The sequence below is a fragment of the Nicotiana tabacum genome, chromosome 3 (assembly GCF_000715075.1).
Source record: "Nicotiana tabacum cultivar K326 chromosome 3, ASM71507v2, whole genome shotgun sequence".
Lineage (NCBI taxonomy): Eukaryota > Viridiplantae > Streptophyta > Magnoliopsida > Solanales > Solanaceae > Nicotiana > Nicotiana tabacum.
Genome location: NC_134082.1, coordinates 117716834 through 117732143, shown reverse-complemented (window position 1 = coordinate 117732143; position 15310 = coordinate 117716834). Strand labels below are relative to the sequence as shown.

The window sequence follows — 15310 nt, the reverse complement described above, 5'->3', positions numbered from 1 at the left end:
CTAAGGCAAAGACCATTACTCCGTATGAGCCAAAGATTTATTTTGCAAAGGCGAAGACAACCATCCAAGCTGAAGACTTTACTTTGTCCGATGCTAAGACCATTATACCGTCTGAGCTGAAGACTATACTTTGTCCTAGACGAAGACCAGCAAAGTCCATTATACAGTCTAACTTGAAGATTTTACTTCACCACTAAAAGATTTGACCTTTCAGCGCAAAGGAATGAAAACTCGTCCTCATTTCGAGATATATGAATCAGAGATTATATGAAGCATGATTTATCTTTTTTCAAAAAGCTGTCCACCAAGAATATCTCTTCAACTTCAATCTTCACAGGTAATTTTATGATCTCCTTTATACAGATATGTTTCTCCTTTTTTTTTTTGCAGGTAGAAGAAGAAATCAATTCCAAAGATACTACTTTAGTAAAGATAACCTCATAGTCAAAGAATCTTTTTTTTACATTTCAACTTAAAGACATGGCAGACTTTAAGGCTTCTACTTGAAAACTTGACAGATTTGAAGACTTCGACTTGAAGACTTAGTAGATTTGAAGACTTTAACTTGATGATTCGATTTGAAGGTTAAAGTATAAGAGTTAAACTTGAAGTAGCCACTTTGAAGAATTCAACTCGAAGACGTGGCAGACTTGGATAGTTGAAGACTTAGCGGACTAGAAGAATTTAACTCAACTTCAACTTGAAGATTTAGCATGCAGAGACTTCAAATCAATGATATAGAAAATATGAAGAATTCAACTTGGCGACTTGGAAAACTTGAAGAATTCAGCTAAAAGACATGACGGTCTTGAAAACTTTGCAGCCTACTAAAGACTATAATTGTCTTGAAGATAACAATCTCGGTGAAGAGGATCAAGTCATTCTGCAGTTTATAACAAGTGAGCTTCTTTGTTTTTAATACTTTATGGATTTGATGACTTGGCACACTTGAATACTGCAACTTTAAGACCTAGCGGGCTTGAATACTTCAAATTGATGATGTAATAGACTTGACAAAATTAACTTGGCTTAGAATTGGAGCCTTCAACTTGAATATTTAGCCTCTTATTAAAGAAACTACAATAATTCCATCAAAGACCTCAATTTGACATGGAGGGCTTGCCCCTATTGACCCATTAAGATAAGACAAAGAGTTCAACAAAAGAATACATGTACACCTAATTTTCAAGTGTCAATCAAGTGAATTATATTCCATCATACCTCATTTGAATAATGTTTTGGGTAATTTATATTTTTGAACTCATATGATTGAACTTAGAATGAAACTTTAAGCTGCCTACGTACCTCGGTGAAGAGGATCAAGTCATTTCGCAGATCGAAATGGGTGAGTTCTTTTTATGTCCTAACTTTTGCCTAGGCTGCCTCTTTCGAGGTTTTTAACCTAGCAGACCCTTTTTTTATGGGCTGAGCACAGTTTATACTCTTGCGGGCCAGGAGTAACATGCAGTTTATGCTCGTGCGTTAAGGAACGTATTTGTTTTCTTCAAGGATAGTATCTCTTCATGAATTTCCCATTGATGGGGCCAATCCGCAAACCTTCCGAGTCAACTATCTTGTAAGCGCCACTTGAGTATACCTCTTGTACGATATATGGTCCATCCCACTTAGCAGAGAATTTGCCCCCAGATCGACGAGAGGTAATAATAGGCCTTTTGACCACAAGAACTTGGTCACCCACTTGGAAAGATCTAAGGCGTCCAATTCTTCAAGTCATAACCAAGCATTTTCTTCATTAGTGAGTCCTTCTTGAATGGAAAGCCACAATGATGGGATTTGACGCTCAAGTGGAAGGACTGCTTCAACTCCATAAACAAGCGAATAAGGAGTCGCTTGCGTTGGTGTGCGATATGTGGTCCTATATGCCCAAAGAGCTTCTTCCATTCTCTCATGACAATCTCTCTTAGACTTAGAAACAACTTTTTTCAACAAGTTACAGAGTGTCTTGTCCATTGGCAGCCGCATAATATATGGAGGAATTGCGTTTCTTGAAGCCAAAAGATCACATATTTTATTCATCAACTTGTTATCAAATGGCTTACCATTGTCTATCAATATATATCGAGGAATGCCAAAATGTCAACATATTGACTCGGATGAAGTAAGCCACATTTTGATCACTAATTTGGAATCTCCAAAAACTTGTAATTGCAACTGTTTGATATCTATAGACATTTCAAGCCCACGTATGAGCGCTTGATATTCAGCAACATTATTGGAGTACCGTTGTGTCAGAGTGAAAGAATAGGGCAAAATTTTTCCTTGAGAAGTGATAAACACTATTCCAGCGCCAGCCCCTTCACAATGTGCAGCGCTATCAAAATACATCTTCCAAGGAGGCTGAATTTCTATGACCATTACATATTCATCAGGCAATTCATCAGACAACTCCCAATCATCTGGAATCGGATGGTCAGCTAGGAAGTCTGCTAATGCTTGTCCTTTTACTACCTTTTGAGGAACATACAAAATTTCAAATTGTTGAAATTGGAGGTACCATCTCGCTAATCGATCACTTAGGACTGGTTTAGATATGACAAACTTGATAGGGTTCGCTCTTGAGACGAGTCGCACAACGTGAGCATGGAATTAATGCTTCAGCTTCTGAATAGAGAAGACAAGTGCCAAACATAACTTCTCAATAGGCGAATACTTGATCTCATTTGGCGTCATCATCCTACTCAAGTAATAAAACACATTTTCTTTGCCTTCATTGTTTGTTTGAGTGAGAAACGCTCCTACTGATCTTTCCTATGCTGAAATGTACAATATTAATGGCTTTCCAGGTATGGGGGCTACCAGTATTGGAGATTTCATCAAATAAGACTTAATGCTTTCAAAAGCATTTCTGCAAGCTTGGTCCCATTCAAAAGGAACCCCTTTCTTCATGAGGCGAGTAAATGGTTGGCATCTTCCAGCCAGATTCGAAATAAATCTCCTAAGATATGCCAACTTACCCTAAAAGCTTTTTAATTCATGAATATCTTTAGGCTCGGGCATTTTCAAGATAGCATCCACCTTAGCTTGATCAATTTCGATACCTCGATGTCGAACAATAAAACCGAGGAACTTCCTAGAAGTAACTCCAAAAGCGCGCTTCAACGGGTTCATTCTGAGTTGGTATCTCCAAAGCCGTTCAAATACCATCCTCAAATCTTGCAAGTGATCATCCTTCTTCCTTGACTTTACCACCAAGTCGTCAATATAACATTCCACGTTTTTATAAAGCATGTCATAAAAAATATTTTTTGCATGGCATGTTGATATGTAGCACCGACATTCTTCAAACCGAAAGGCATTACCTTGTAGCAGTATATTCCTTTAGGGGTGCGAAAGGTAGTAAGTTCTTCGTCCTTCGGTGCCATGAGAATTTGATTATATCCAGATGAACCATCCATGAAAGACATCGCCTCGTATACAGTTATTGCATCAATCATGAGCTCATGGATAGGAAGAGGAAATTCATCCTTAGGACAAGCATTATTTAGGTCCCTAAAGTCAACACAAACTCGGATTTGGCCATTCTTCTTTCTTACAGGGACGATGCTTGAAATCCATGTAGGATATTTAACTTCACGAACAAAACCGGCCTTAATAAGCTTGTTAACTTTGGTTTCAATCAAGGGAACCAGTTCAGGTCTGAAGCAACGTTGTGCTTGCTTTACAGGACGAGCACTTCGTTTGACAGCAAGATGATGAACAACCACCTTGGGGTCTAAACCTGACATTTCTTTGTAGCTCCAAGCAAATACGTCTTTGAACTCCTTAAGTAGCTCAATATATTTGCTCTCTTCATCACCAGTTAGAGAGGCACTTATATATGTGGGCTTTGGATCTTCAACTACTCCGAGATTGACTTCTTTTAGTGCATCAACCGTTGTCTTCACCCCTTCTTCAAGCTCTGGTGGTGCATCTTTAGCGTCTTCATCCTTTTGAGGATCACCATTATTGAAAGATATATGACTACATGAATATCAAGGCACTTTTCCTCGACTTACGTATAAGATGAAGCATTTTGTTCATCATGAATGGTGATATGATATGATGACCCCACACTTTCTTCATCTTCCTCAAGTTCTTTAGTGTGTATTATAGTAGGAGCCTTTGCTTTGAGGGCCTCTTCACATGAAACTACAAGTTTGGTCTCTCACCTCATTCTAAAAGGAATCAGACTGGGACAACGTGTGGTCAAAATCTCCTTTTTAGCAAAGATAGGTGCTCCAATCCTTCTATCACTTCCATGACGCTTGTTTTCCTTCTTCAGTGGTCCCAACCTATCAAAGACTTAGGTCTTTGGCTTTGTAAGTCGATCAAACATATAAGGCTTCTTATTAAGCATCGTAAACACTTCTTTAGCAGTAATGTAGTTACAACTTGCCCTTTTAATGGAGATACGGATTGGCGGGGGTTGTTTGTAACCCAATCCTTCACGTGATTGCTTCAGTAGGTACCTTTTCTCCATCATCATCTTTTGAGTAGGGTTTGAAGCTTTAGGCGGGAGCTTTCCGAACTTGGATGGTTCGTTGGGATCATATCCAGCTTTTGCCAACAACTTGTAGGTGTTTGGGTCAAAGCCCTCATTTGTGTGCTTTGCAGGAAGTGCTAGATTTAGAAGCGAATTGTGGTTTGATGATTTGACAAACCCTTCAAGCAACTTTGTAGATGACTTAATTGCATCAATTCATTTGATAAGAAAGGTCAAGTCTCCTAACACCTTACCTTGTAGTTCAGAAGATGGATCTTCGACCTTTCTTGCCTTTGGGACATAGCGAAGAACAAGAGTCACTTTCTTACTTGAAGATGCCTCATTCAACTTGTTCCTATCATGAAACACCTGCTCTTTCTCAACTGTAATATTTTCCTTGCTAGTTGTTGCATCAACCTTCTTTGCAACACTTTTGGTCAATATCACATCATCAACCTTAACCTCCTTTGAGACGTAATTCTTTAAGTAGAATTTTGCATCGGCAAAGTATGATTCAGCCTCGGTAAAGGGATTATCATCAGCAATTATCTTTTTTTCGACCCCACCTTCGCAATATTTCAAGAACTGATGGTAGGTAGATGAAACCACTTTGTTCTCATGTAACCATGGCCTTCCTAACAAGATATTATATGAGGTTTTTGCATCAATCACGTGCATCCATGCACTCGAATGCAAATCTCCCATATTTATTTCCAATTTGATAGACTCTATAGCTCTTTGCCCCCTTGATTGGACCCTTGAATCATCAAACGACTTTCACATAGTTCATTCATCGGTATGCCAAGCTCTTTGATAGTACGAATTGGGAGAATATTGACACATCATCGATCAAGATTCTACTGATTCTCTATTCTCGCACAAAGCGAACCATAAATAGGGGGCGATTATGGTGTGTTTCACCAAGCAAAAGATCATCAATAGTAAATGTGATTTTTGCATCACAAACTTCCACTTCTTCAAAATTCCCAATGAGTTTTTCAAGCAAGGGAGGTGGCAGCAATGATGGATCCTCCTTCTTTGTCTCTTCTTCATCTATCTTACAACATGAGGTCTTGATATATTCACAGGAAGCTCGTGGGTGGGTGTAACCAACTTGGCAGGAATTCCTCCAGTGTCACTGGACGACATAGCCTTTAATAGTGATTCTCCGCCATTTTTGCTTTCTTCCAGTTCTTCTTTATCATTTTCCTCTTGGGTCTTTTCACCATTTTACCCTAGTCAACTGCTTATTTGACTCCCTTTGTGAATTTGTCGTGCAGCGTCTCTGCCGAGTCACAAGAATCCAACTGTTGCACCCTATATTTTCGTACATGAAAATACCCCATAAATAAATTAATGAGTTCCCGGAAGTGAGATGTCACGTCCCGCAGTATTACATTACGACGATGTTGCACCCTATAATGTTGTACGTTAAATTGTCATAAGGTAATTGACATCAGTCCAAGAAAAAGATTATTTGGGGATTATAAGGATTATGCTATTTCACAACTGATTAGTAAATTCATGAAGGTGAAAGGGGAAGAAAGTCTAACAAAATGAATTTTGTCAAAGTTTTGCATTTTGGGATAAAATACGGTCCGAGCTAAAATTACCTGGCATTTATGGACTAGTACTATGCAAGATACCATATCACCACGGTAGTATAACATATAAAGTATATATGAAGTATTTTAGTAATAAATAGAATTTTAAGTAATTTTGGGTAATTGGTTAATTACCGGGTAACGAGACATTACTCGGTTAACTAATAAGTGGATAAAAATTTATAATTATCTCCAAAACAAAGCGTGACAGCCACATGGATATACCTATAATGACTCTTGCATTTAAGTGAAAAGGTGTCACATTAGTACACAACAAGTTTTATATTCTTTAAAGCCTTCTAACGTGCAAGCATATAGGTATTCATTTTAGCATTCTTGAAAGCCTTCTGAAAGTAGGTTAATTTGTTTAAGAATTTGATTGATCTCTTTACTTTGAAAGCAAAGTCTTTTTGTTTGCTAAGAAAAGTGAAATCTAGCTATTGCATTTTTGGGTGTTTATAAAAAGATGGCAACTTGTGGTAGTATGTTGTTCATGATTTTGGGAAGTCCAGTAGTGTCAAAGTTTTCAAAAAAAAAGAATGGTGTGAATCAGTTCGTTCGAAACTGTTTTATTCCACGCCTCAGAGGAATTCTAGTTATAGTATTAGGTGTATGTACGAGATCAGTAGATATAACATCGCATTTCAAAGTGACTGCATATGTGAGTTACAATGGTCGGAGATGTAACGTGAAATTTTGCTATTCTAAAGGAGTACGGTGCAATCTTTTCCAAGAGTATTATACGGAGTTTTCCTTACTCCAGGTATGTTAAGGATATCCCTTCTTTCTTTTGGCATTATCCATACGATATGAACGAAACGTGCAAATGCACAAACTCCATAAGCGACTCTACTCATAGAAGTAATAGAAATATCTATGCTCTTTAATTCCCATGTGTCATAATATTTTATCATCTATTCATGGGTCTCAGAAAAATACGAAAGTTGAAAAGATGTTACTTTATGATATTTCTCAAGAGGCAAAGTGGTCTTATGACATTCCGAATGATTTTATTGATGTACTTTTCATGCATTGCATTCATGTGCATTGACCCATGACCAGATGGCGTTGTATACGCGTATATATGTAAATATATTTATATGGGATATGGGAAAAGGTTACGGCGTTATATACGCACCCCCCCACCTGATCAGCTGGTATATGATGATGATGTTGCCCACAGTGACCGAAATATGATTCAAACGGCGTTATATACGCATATATATGTAAATATGATTCAAACGGCATTATATACGCATATATGTATATATGTATATGGGATATGGGAAAGGTTATGGCGTTATATACGCACTACCACCTGATCAGCTGGTATACGATGATGATTTTGCCCGCAGTGGCCGATATGATATGATGAGATGCCCTCAGAGGCTGATGATGTTATGAAACATGTATCTATGCATGACATGACATTCATACGCATACGCATGATGCTAAAAGTAATTTATGATTTACAAAGTTATTCAGACTTACAGGTTGAGTCATGTACTCTATATGTCTTCCATGTCTCTTATGTATTTATTTATGTGCCTTACATACTCAGTACATTATTCGTACTGACTGCCCTTTTGCCTAGGACGCTGCGTTTCATGCCCGCAGGTCCCGATAGACAGGTCGAGAGCCCTCCATATAGGCTATCAGCTCAGCGGAAGATGTTGGTGCGCTCCAATTGCTTCGGAGTTGCTTGTTTGGTTAGTATGAGTTAGACGTATATTGTTTGGTATGGCGGGACTCTGTCTCGACCTTTATGATATTTATGTTTCTTAAAGGCTTGTAGACATATATCGTGTATGTGAAAGATTGTACGGCCTTGTCGGCCTATGTTTTGAGTTTATAAATAATTATGTTGGCCTATTAGGCCCGTATGTCACGTGTATATGATGATGTAATAAGAAAGATGCATTACGTTGGTATTCGGTTGAGTAAGGTACCGGGTGCCCGTTGCGGCCCATCAGTTTGGGTCGTGACACCAACCTTCATCATTAGTTTGATCATCACATGATTCACCTTTCTCTTGATATTTTTCCTCTATTATTAGTTTATACGCCATAGGGAGAAGCAATGGTTTGCTTACATCGATAGGTTTAAAGTCACCAAATTTAATCATATTTGGTGATGATGCAATTTGGATGTCATCATATTCATGTACTTTGACAAAATTGCAAAGGACAATGGGATCAAGTGAACCAAAAATGAAAGAGACTTGATTCGAACTGTCTTTCTCATCCTCAAGCAAGATTTTTCCTTCAGCGGCCAAGTCCATGACTTTCTCCTTGAGGACAAATCACTTTTCAATAGGGTGGCTAATCAACCGATGGTACTTGCAATAATTTGGATCATTAGTCTTTCCAGCTTCGTCTGGCCTCTTCATTTTGGGTAACTCAATGAGTTTCAACTCAAGGAGTTCTTCAAAAATTGCTGGGACATCGGAGTCCAAGAATGGATATTCTTTCGCTTGCATTTCCTTCAGAGTTAACTTTCGGCCAACTTTATCCTGTAAGGACGTTGTCTTCACACTTTGCTTCTTACTCACTTTTGTAGTGACCTTTAATGGTGAGACATTAACATTCATTGATTCCTTGCTCTCAGACTTTGGCAAAAACTTGCCTCCTTTCTTTATTTCTTATTTATCCTTCGCTTTGCGAGGTTCATACACAGGTGGCCCTTGATTTCCACTTGAAGACATACTTAGCTCCATATTATGAGCACGTGTAGCAAATTCGTCAAAAAACTTAGGCTTGATACTGTTGATCACTGCAAACTCGATGCTACACTAAGGTAGGAAGAGCGGGTCACAATAGCTTTTACCCGATATGAATGTCGGGATCGAATTCCTCAGGGAGATAGTAGTGGAGTTGGATTGTTTGTCTATCCTAGAGGTGTGTTTGTACTCCTAATGTCACTTCAAACATTTTTGGGTTTTCAAATTATAACTATTGTTGTAAAACTATTGATTAACACTAAATTATGCTACGAGAATATTGCTAAGTTGTATCTAATGGGAAGAAGGGCACTAGGGTCATGACACTACCTAGGTGGCTAATTGACGGGTAGATGTTACTAAGGTTCGATTGACATAATTAGGGCTTATGCTATAACCGTTGCACAATTTTACCCACTCTCACACCTCTCGGTAGAGAAAGTGGCTTTGCCCAATTGACTCTCTCGAGACCAAATGGGTAGGCAAATTAGACCAAGCAACTAGGTTTCAAGTAGGGTAATTACTCTCTCGAGGTTTAGCCCGTTAATTGGGACTATCATTTCTCATGAGTCCATCCCAATTCCTTGTTGGGTCAATTTTGGGGTTATAGACTCTCTTTCTTAAGAAGAGTTAAACCCACAAAGGTTGAATCAGTGTTTGCAACCACCAATCCTAGATTAAAACATAAAATCAACCCAAATAGCAAACACCCATAGTCAATCTAACACTAGATGACAACACCCATCAATTACCCGCACTAGGGTTGAGCCACAACCCTAACTAATGGGTTTAGCTACTCTTGCTAGATAAAGAAATTGAAGAAATAGATGAAGAACTAAGAATATTAATTAATTGCTAAAATTAAATTACAAGAATCTATCGTAAATGTAAAGCAAAAGTGCCAAAAATGGCTACAAAATATGTTCTCACGAGCGCAACTTTCCACTGATATATCTCTTTCCCTAAAAAATGGTAAAATATTCTATTTATACTTGGCTGGAAAAACTGGACAAAAATACCCCTACGGGGTCAGTGCGGGCCACATTAAATGGACCGCGGCCACACTGGGCTCACTCCTGCTTCTCTGAACTTGGACTCCGCGGATCGCGTAGAACGGACCGCAACCGCGGAGGGAGCTGGCGCGGTCCGCGCAACCACGACCGCGGACCGCATGGCACTAGCTTTGCAAACTCAATCTCTCTGAACCTTATGACCGCGGACCGCACAAAAGAGTAGTGCGGCCGCGGAGCCTTCACTGCGGACCGTGAGATGTGTACTGCGGCCACGCTTCTTTTAGTCCTGATTCACCAACTCTCTGAACCACCTAGTGCGGCCGCATTCCACTTTGCGCGGTCCGCACTAGGCCTTCTTTTCTTAATATTTCTTGGTCTTTGATACTTGAGCAGGTTTCACTTCTTTTTGAGCCGATCTTTGACATTTCGTCACTTTGTCGATTAAACCTGCGATCAAGCACAACTTGTGAGCCTTTTAGGACTATTTTGTAACAATATATGATCAAAGCATAGGCAAGTAGGGGCATAAAATATGTTAAAATCCTAACTTATCAACTCTCCCAAACTTAAACCTTTGCTTGTCCTCAAGCAATCAAAATAAGACCCACCCCTTAAAGGAAAATCCAAGTAATTCCAGTTGTTCTAAAGTAACCTCAACAAGCATCAATTGGGACTAACAATTGCCCTCAATACGAATGGATCATTAACACAAATCAAACTTTGAAAAACTATGGATCAAGTGTGACACAAGAGCATTAAGAATTGACCCATTACATCAAAGAACTCTCTCAATTACTTTAGTCGTTGTGGACCCCAAACTCACACATCCTCAACTCTCCTAAAGCAAACCTCACCTTTTTAGAGTATAAGCACGCAAACCAAGGTTAATGGGAAGTCACTCGTCTCTTTCAAGGAAAGGTCACAAGTCCGGTTCTAAGTACCATATGCTTGACCCTCATGTAAGTATCCACTAATGCGAGCGTCATCCAACTCAAGATCATATAGGGCTTTTATGGAGTCAATGTGAAGGCTTTTGGTTCAGGATAGGAAAAGTTGTTGGTCTATATGGGTTCCATCTTCCCTTAAGTACTTCTTTTGATTCATTCTGGCATAATTCTCTTTGACTCTTTGAGTATTCCACTTCTTTTCAAGGGGTTAGAGAGACACATTGTCACTCTTTCTTATGAAATTCAAAGCATTTCTCCTTTTTCTACTTTTTTCCACACCTTTTTCACTATTGTTTTTCTTGAATCCCATTTTATTCTTTGCACATTGGGTTTTCTTTTAGTCGTTTTCTTTTCTTTCTTTTTCATCGCCTTCCTTTCCTTTTGCTTTTGTTCCTTTTACCCCTTTGTTTTCTTTCTTGTCTCTCCCCCCAAACTTAGACTTTTGCCATTACTTAAGGGAAGATTTGGGTGCCAAGAGAGGGTATAATTTAGAACGGGTATAGGCTTGTAGCATTGGTTCTTGAAACAAAAAGGTTTAAGGCTCAAAAGGGTTAGCTAAGGATTATATTATTGGTAGGCTATGGAATTGTTCGACTATTGTTTGGATCAAGGAGAGCCTATAATCACTTCTCAAATCGAATTTCACTCAAAATTTCGCCTCAACAAACATTCAGGCAAGTTCTAGACCATTGGCTCGGGACTTGGACTCACAATTCGATTTCTCACCATACACACTCAAGGATTGCTAAAGACATAGAGTCGGGGGCCCACAACAACCTTAGATGCGATTGAGCACACAATAGTCCTGAAAGACCACATGATATTTGTTTGGTCAAAACAAGAGTCTCAAGGTCACTACTTTCACCATCCTAAACACAACCACTTGTCTTTGACCATGGGATCAAAGGTAAATGTGTTAGGCCCAAGTGAAGCTTTGCTTGAAGCACCCTTAACTATAAACTACTAAAAATGAGGGGAAAATAAAAAACGGACTCAAACCCTTAAGAAGGTTGTCACGCCATCCATCGGGAAGAGCCACCCGGTTCGCACAATACTCCACCCTTGGAAAGAACCGTGGCATTAAGAAAACCAAGGGTTTATTGAAAGCGCCAAAACCGAAACAAAAAGGCTGCGAGCCTATCTACTAAGCTAAGAATGAAAAATTTGTACGAAAATAGAAAATAGAATGAATATTTACAATAGGGGATTAGGATATACAACGGGAGATGAATATATATACAAAAATGTAACTTTATATACAGACCAAAGAGAAGATAAAAAGTGCGATAAAAGTAACTAAATGTAAAGTTATATACAGACCAAATAAAAAAAATCAACAGAAACATAAACTAAGTCAACTAATATATACAACCATCTAGATAAAAAGTAGGGAGCAACCCCACAAATAAAAGCTGGCATTGTCCCTAATGCCAACTAAACAAATAAGCATAAAAAAAATAAAGAGGAAAGGATATAGGAGCTCCCTAAGCCTCGTCTGTCTTCATGGGAACATGAATGGTCCCCTGGTCCTCTGTATGTACGGGAACCTTGGACTGGTCTCGGTCTCCTGCTGCTCAGCTGCTGGGACTGGGGCCTAGACCTGTACGGGCTAAATATCAGGAACATCTTGTGGCTGACTGGAGGAAGCCTCCGATTGGGGCAGAAGCAGGCGGCTTGTAATTTTTGTCCTTGGGGTTGTGTGACCCCTTCAAACTGTACCATGAGAACGGAGCCACAAGTTTGACCTTTACGTCAAAAGGTCTCTTCTCCACCTTCAGGTCCCGAAAATACATAGTGAGGGTGTTGGGAAAAGGATAGTTCTGGTCATGCTCAACCCCCACTGCAGAAATGATGCGGGACATCACATTGCCCATGTTGATAGGATATCCTGCCATAATAGAAGCAACAAGAACAGCTCGAGCAAGTGGAATAGTCTGATCATGGGTAGTGGGGTCGAGCCGACTGCATACAAAAGTCAACCACCCTCTAGCCTCAAAGTTGAAATTTCTCTAAAGTATTTTGGCCCCTGCTTGCAACCACTCTGGAACCGTACCTGGGATTGCCAGGTATGAAGCTAACCACGGACGAACCTCCTCGCCCATTGCCAACTTTTCATTGTAAAGGGACTCATCTTCATCATCGAACCCCAGGTATTCATTTAGTGCCTTCCCGGTAAATATCACATTTTTGTTTCTCACTTGGTCACCTTAGTGCCCTTCAAGATGTGGGCCACATTGCTATAGAACTCCTTGACCATATGCTCATTCGCCTTCACACAATTATCTTTAAAGAACTTCCAACCCACTCGAGCCTGAAGCTGTCTATGTACATTGGGGTGTAGGGGTAGGAGGTCTCTGTCAATGAAACTCCTCTCAAGAATCAATTTCTGCCGGCCACCATTCCCTAAACTTGTGGAACGCCACCTGGCTGACGAATCTATCCTCCCAAATAGTGGGATTCCTAGTCCGGTCAACACCCCCAATCTGTGGCACACCATCCCCCGGTAACTCCCCATCTCCCTCATCACCTCTAGCACCCTCTCCAGATATTGATGTTGTGGGAGAGGTAGAGCATTCATCCCCACTACCTGCCGCTGAGCCCTCAGACGACCCAGAAGAAATGTTGATTGAGGCTCGAGCATCGGGGGAAGATGGGGGAGTGTCTCTATGTATGGCGTTCTTCGGATATGGGATGTATAAAGGGACTGAATCTGAGGAGATCTCCCGGGAGGGCTCGTACTCACTCCCCGAGGTGTCAAGGGCTCTATCAGCCGCTTTGATTACTTTCATCATGTCCTTTATGTTTTGTCTAGCCTGGGGAGTGAGTTTTACCATCCATTGCTTTCCTCCCTGGGAGGAATTACCTCGGCCGGGTTGTTTGGCACCTTTACCTCGCCGTTTGACCATTATCTGCAAGCATACACATCTAACATAGTTAGTATCAGCACAGGCAGTGAAACAAGTCTTGAAATTGAATTGTAGGCAGCAAGTTAAATGTTGCAGAAACAGTTGCAGAACATGGCACCGCGGCCCGCACAAACAGGAGTGCGGACGCACTAGGGGCACCGCGGTCCGCGGTCCACATTGGGACAAGGCCCTGGACAACATCTCTCTGATTCTCCCCACTGCGGCCCACACAAAAAGTAGTGCAGCCGCATTGGGGCACCGCGGACCGCATAAAAGCGACTGCGGTCTGCACTGATGTAAGGACTGTAACACCACCTCTCTGAATCCAACCACCGCGGCCCGCACAAAGTAGCACCGTGGCCGCGGTGGGCTAGCACGGACCGCATAAAGTGCAATGCGGCCGCGCTGGGCATAGGTTCAATTCAATCACATGGGCACCGCGGTCCAAACAAAATGGTAATGCAGACCGCACAAAGGCGACCGCGGGCCGCGGAGAGTACTTTGAATAGGCACTAAGTTAGGGTTTAAGTTTTTGCTATTTTTGTTTAAGTTTTCCACCTAACTTGTCCCTACTCATTTTACCCAGTTCACAAAGGTCTCTAAACACACAATATCCAACCATTACACTTTCCGAGGCTAACAAATGAAATAAAAATGAGAAGAAGAATAGACTCTAGCTACTGGGCATGAAAAACAAAACGAAATTATAATATAAAACAAAGAAAGATGATGAAATGTCACCAGATTGTGATGATGAGATGCAATTAATCAGGCTAAACAAGAATTACTATCAGAAGAGAGAGTGGACAGTAGCTTTTAGGGGTCTGAGTGTTAAAATTTGAAAAGTGTAAGCTGTGACCCTTGGGCTCTATTTACAGAAAAACAGTGGGACCCAACCTTACCTACCAGCGTGGCTGCACAAAACCGACCGCGGACCGTGCTGGGTTTATTTAGAATGAAGCTTGAGCAGGCAACCTCCGCGGTCCGCACAAAATAGACCGCGACCACAGAGGTCCACCGCGGTCCGCACTAAATGGAATGCGGCCGCGGTGACAAACTTCAGAGAGTACCACTTTTCACCATCACCAGTGCGGACCGCACAAAAGCAACCGCGGTCGCACTGGCAATCTTCAGAGATTGTTCAACTCTTCTTCTTTTTTTCAAACTATTTTGCACTGCATCAACTCAATCCCTGCAACATCTCACAATCAGTTAGCTCAAAAATCAAACCTACACTACTAAGAAAACACAGAAAACAACAAAAAGGAAAAGATATGGGTTTCCTCCTACACGGTGCTTGATTTAACGTCGCGGCACGACGCATGTTAACAACACCTTACTTTAGATGGAGAAGTGCCACCACGTGGCTATCATAAAATTTCCCAAGATAATGCTTGACCCGATGTCCATTGACTCTGAATAATTCACCATTCTTGTTCCTTAGATCAAGAGCACCAAATGGGGTCACAAACACAACTTCAAACGGCCCACTCCACTTTGACTTGAGCTTACCCGGAAATAGACGTAACCGAAAATTGAACAAGAGAACCATATCTCCAATCTTGAACTCCTTTCCCTGACCATATTTGTCATAAAGGTACTTCATTTTATCCTTGTACAAGGACGAGATGGAGTAGG

The 15310-nt window shown here is 40.6% G+C and overlaps 1 protein-coding gene across 1 annotated transcript; it reads right to left on the bottom strand.

Moving 5' to 3' along the window:
- Nucleotides 1–2097: 2097 nt before the first annotated feature.
- Nucleotides 2098–5188, bottom strand: LOC142177114 (uncharacterized). The gene is made up of 6 exons (XM_075245581.1): nucleotides 4738–5188; nucleotides 4470–4620; nucleotides 4170–4292; nucleotides 3321–3981; nucleotides 3037–3201; nucleotides 2098–2469 (listed from the first exon to the last, which is right to left on the bottom strand). Exons 1-6 carry the CDS (start codon nucleotides 5186–5188, stop codon nucleotides 2098–2100), a joined length of 1923 nt encoding a protein of 640 aa, XP_075101682.1.
- Between the last annotated feature and the right edge of the window lie 10122 nt (nucleotides 5189–15310).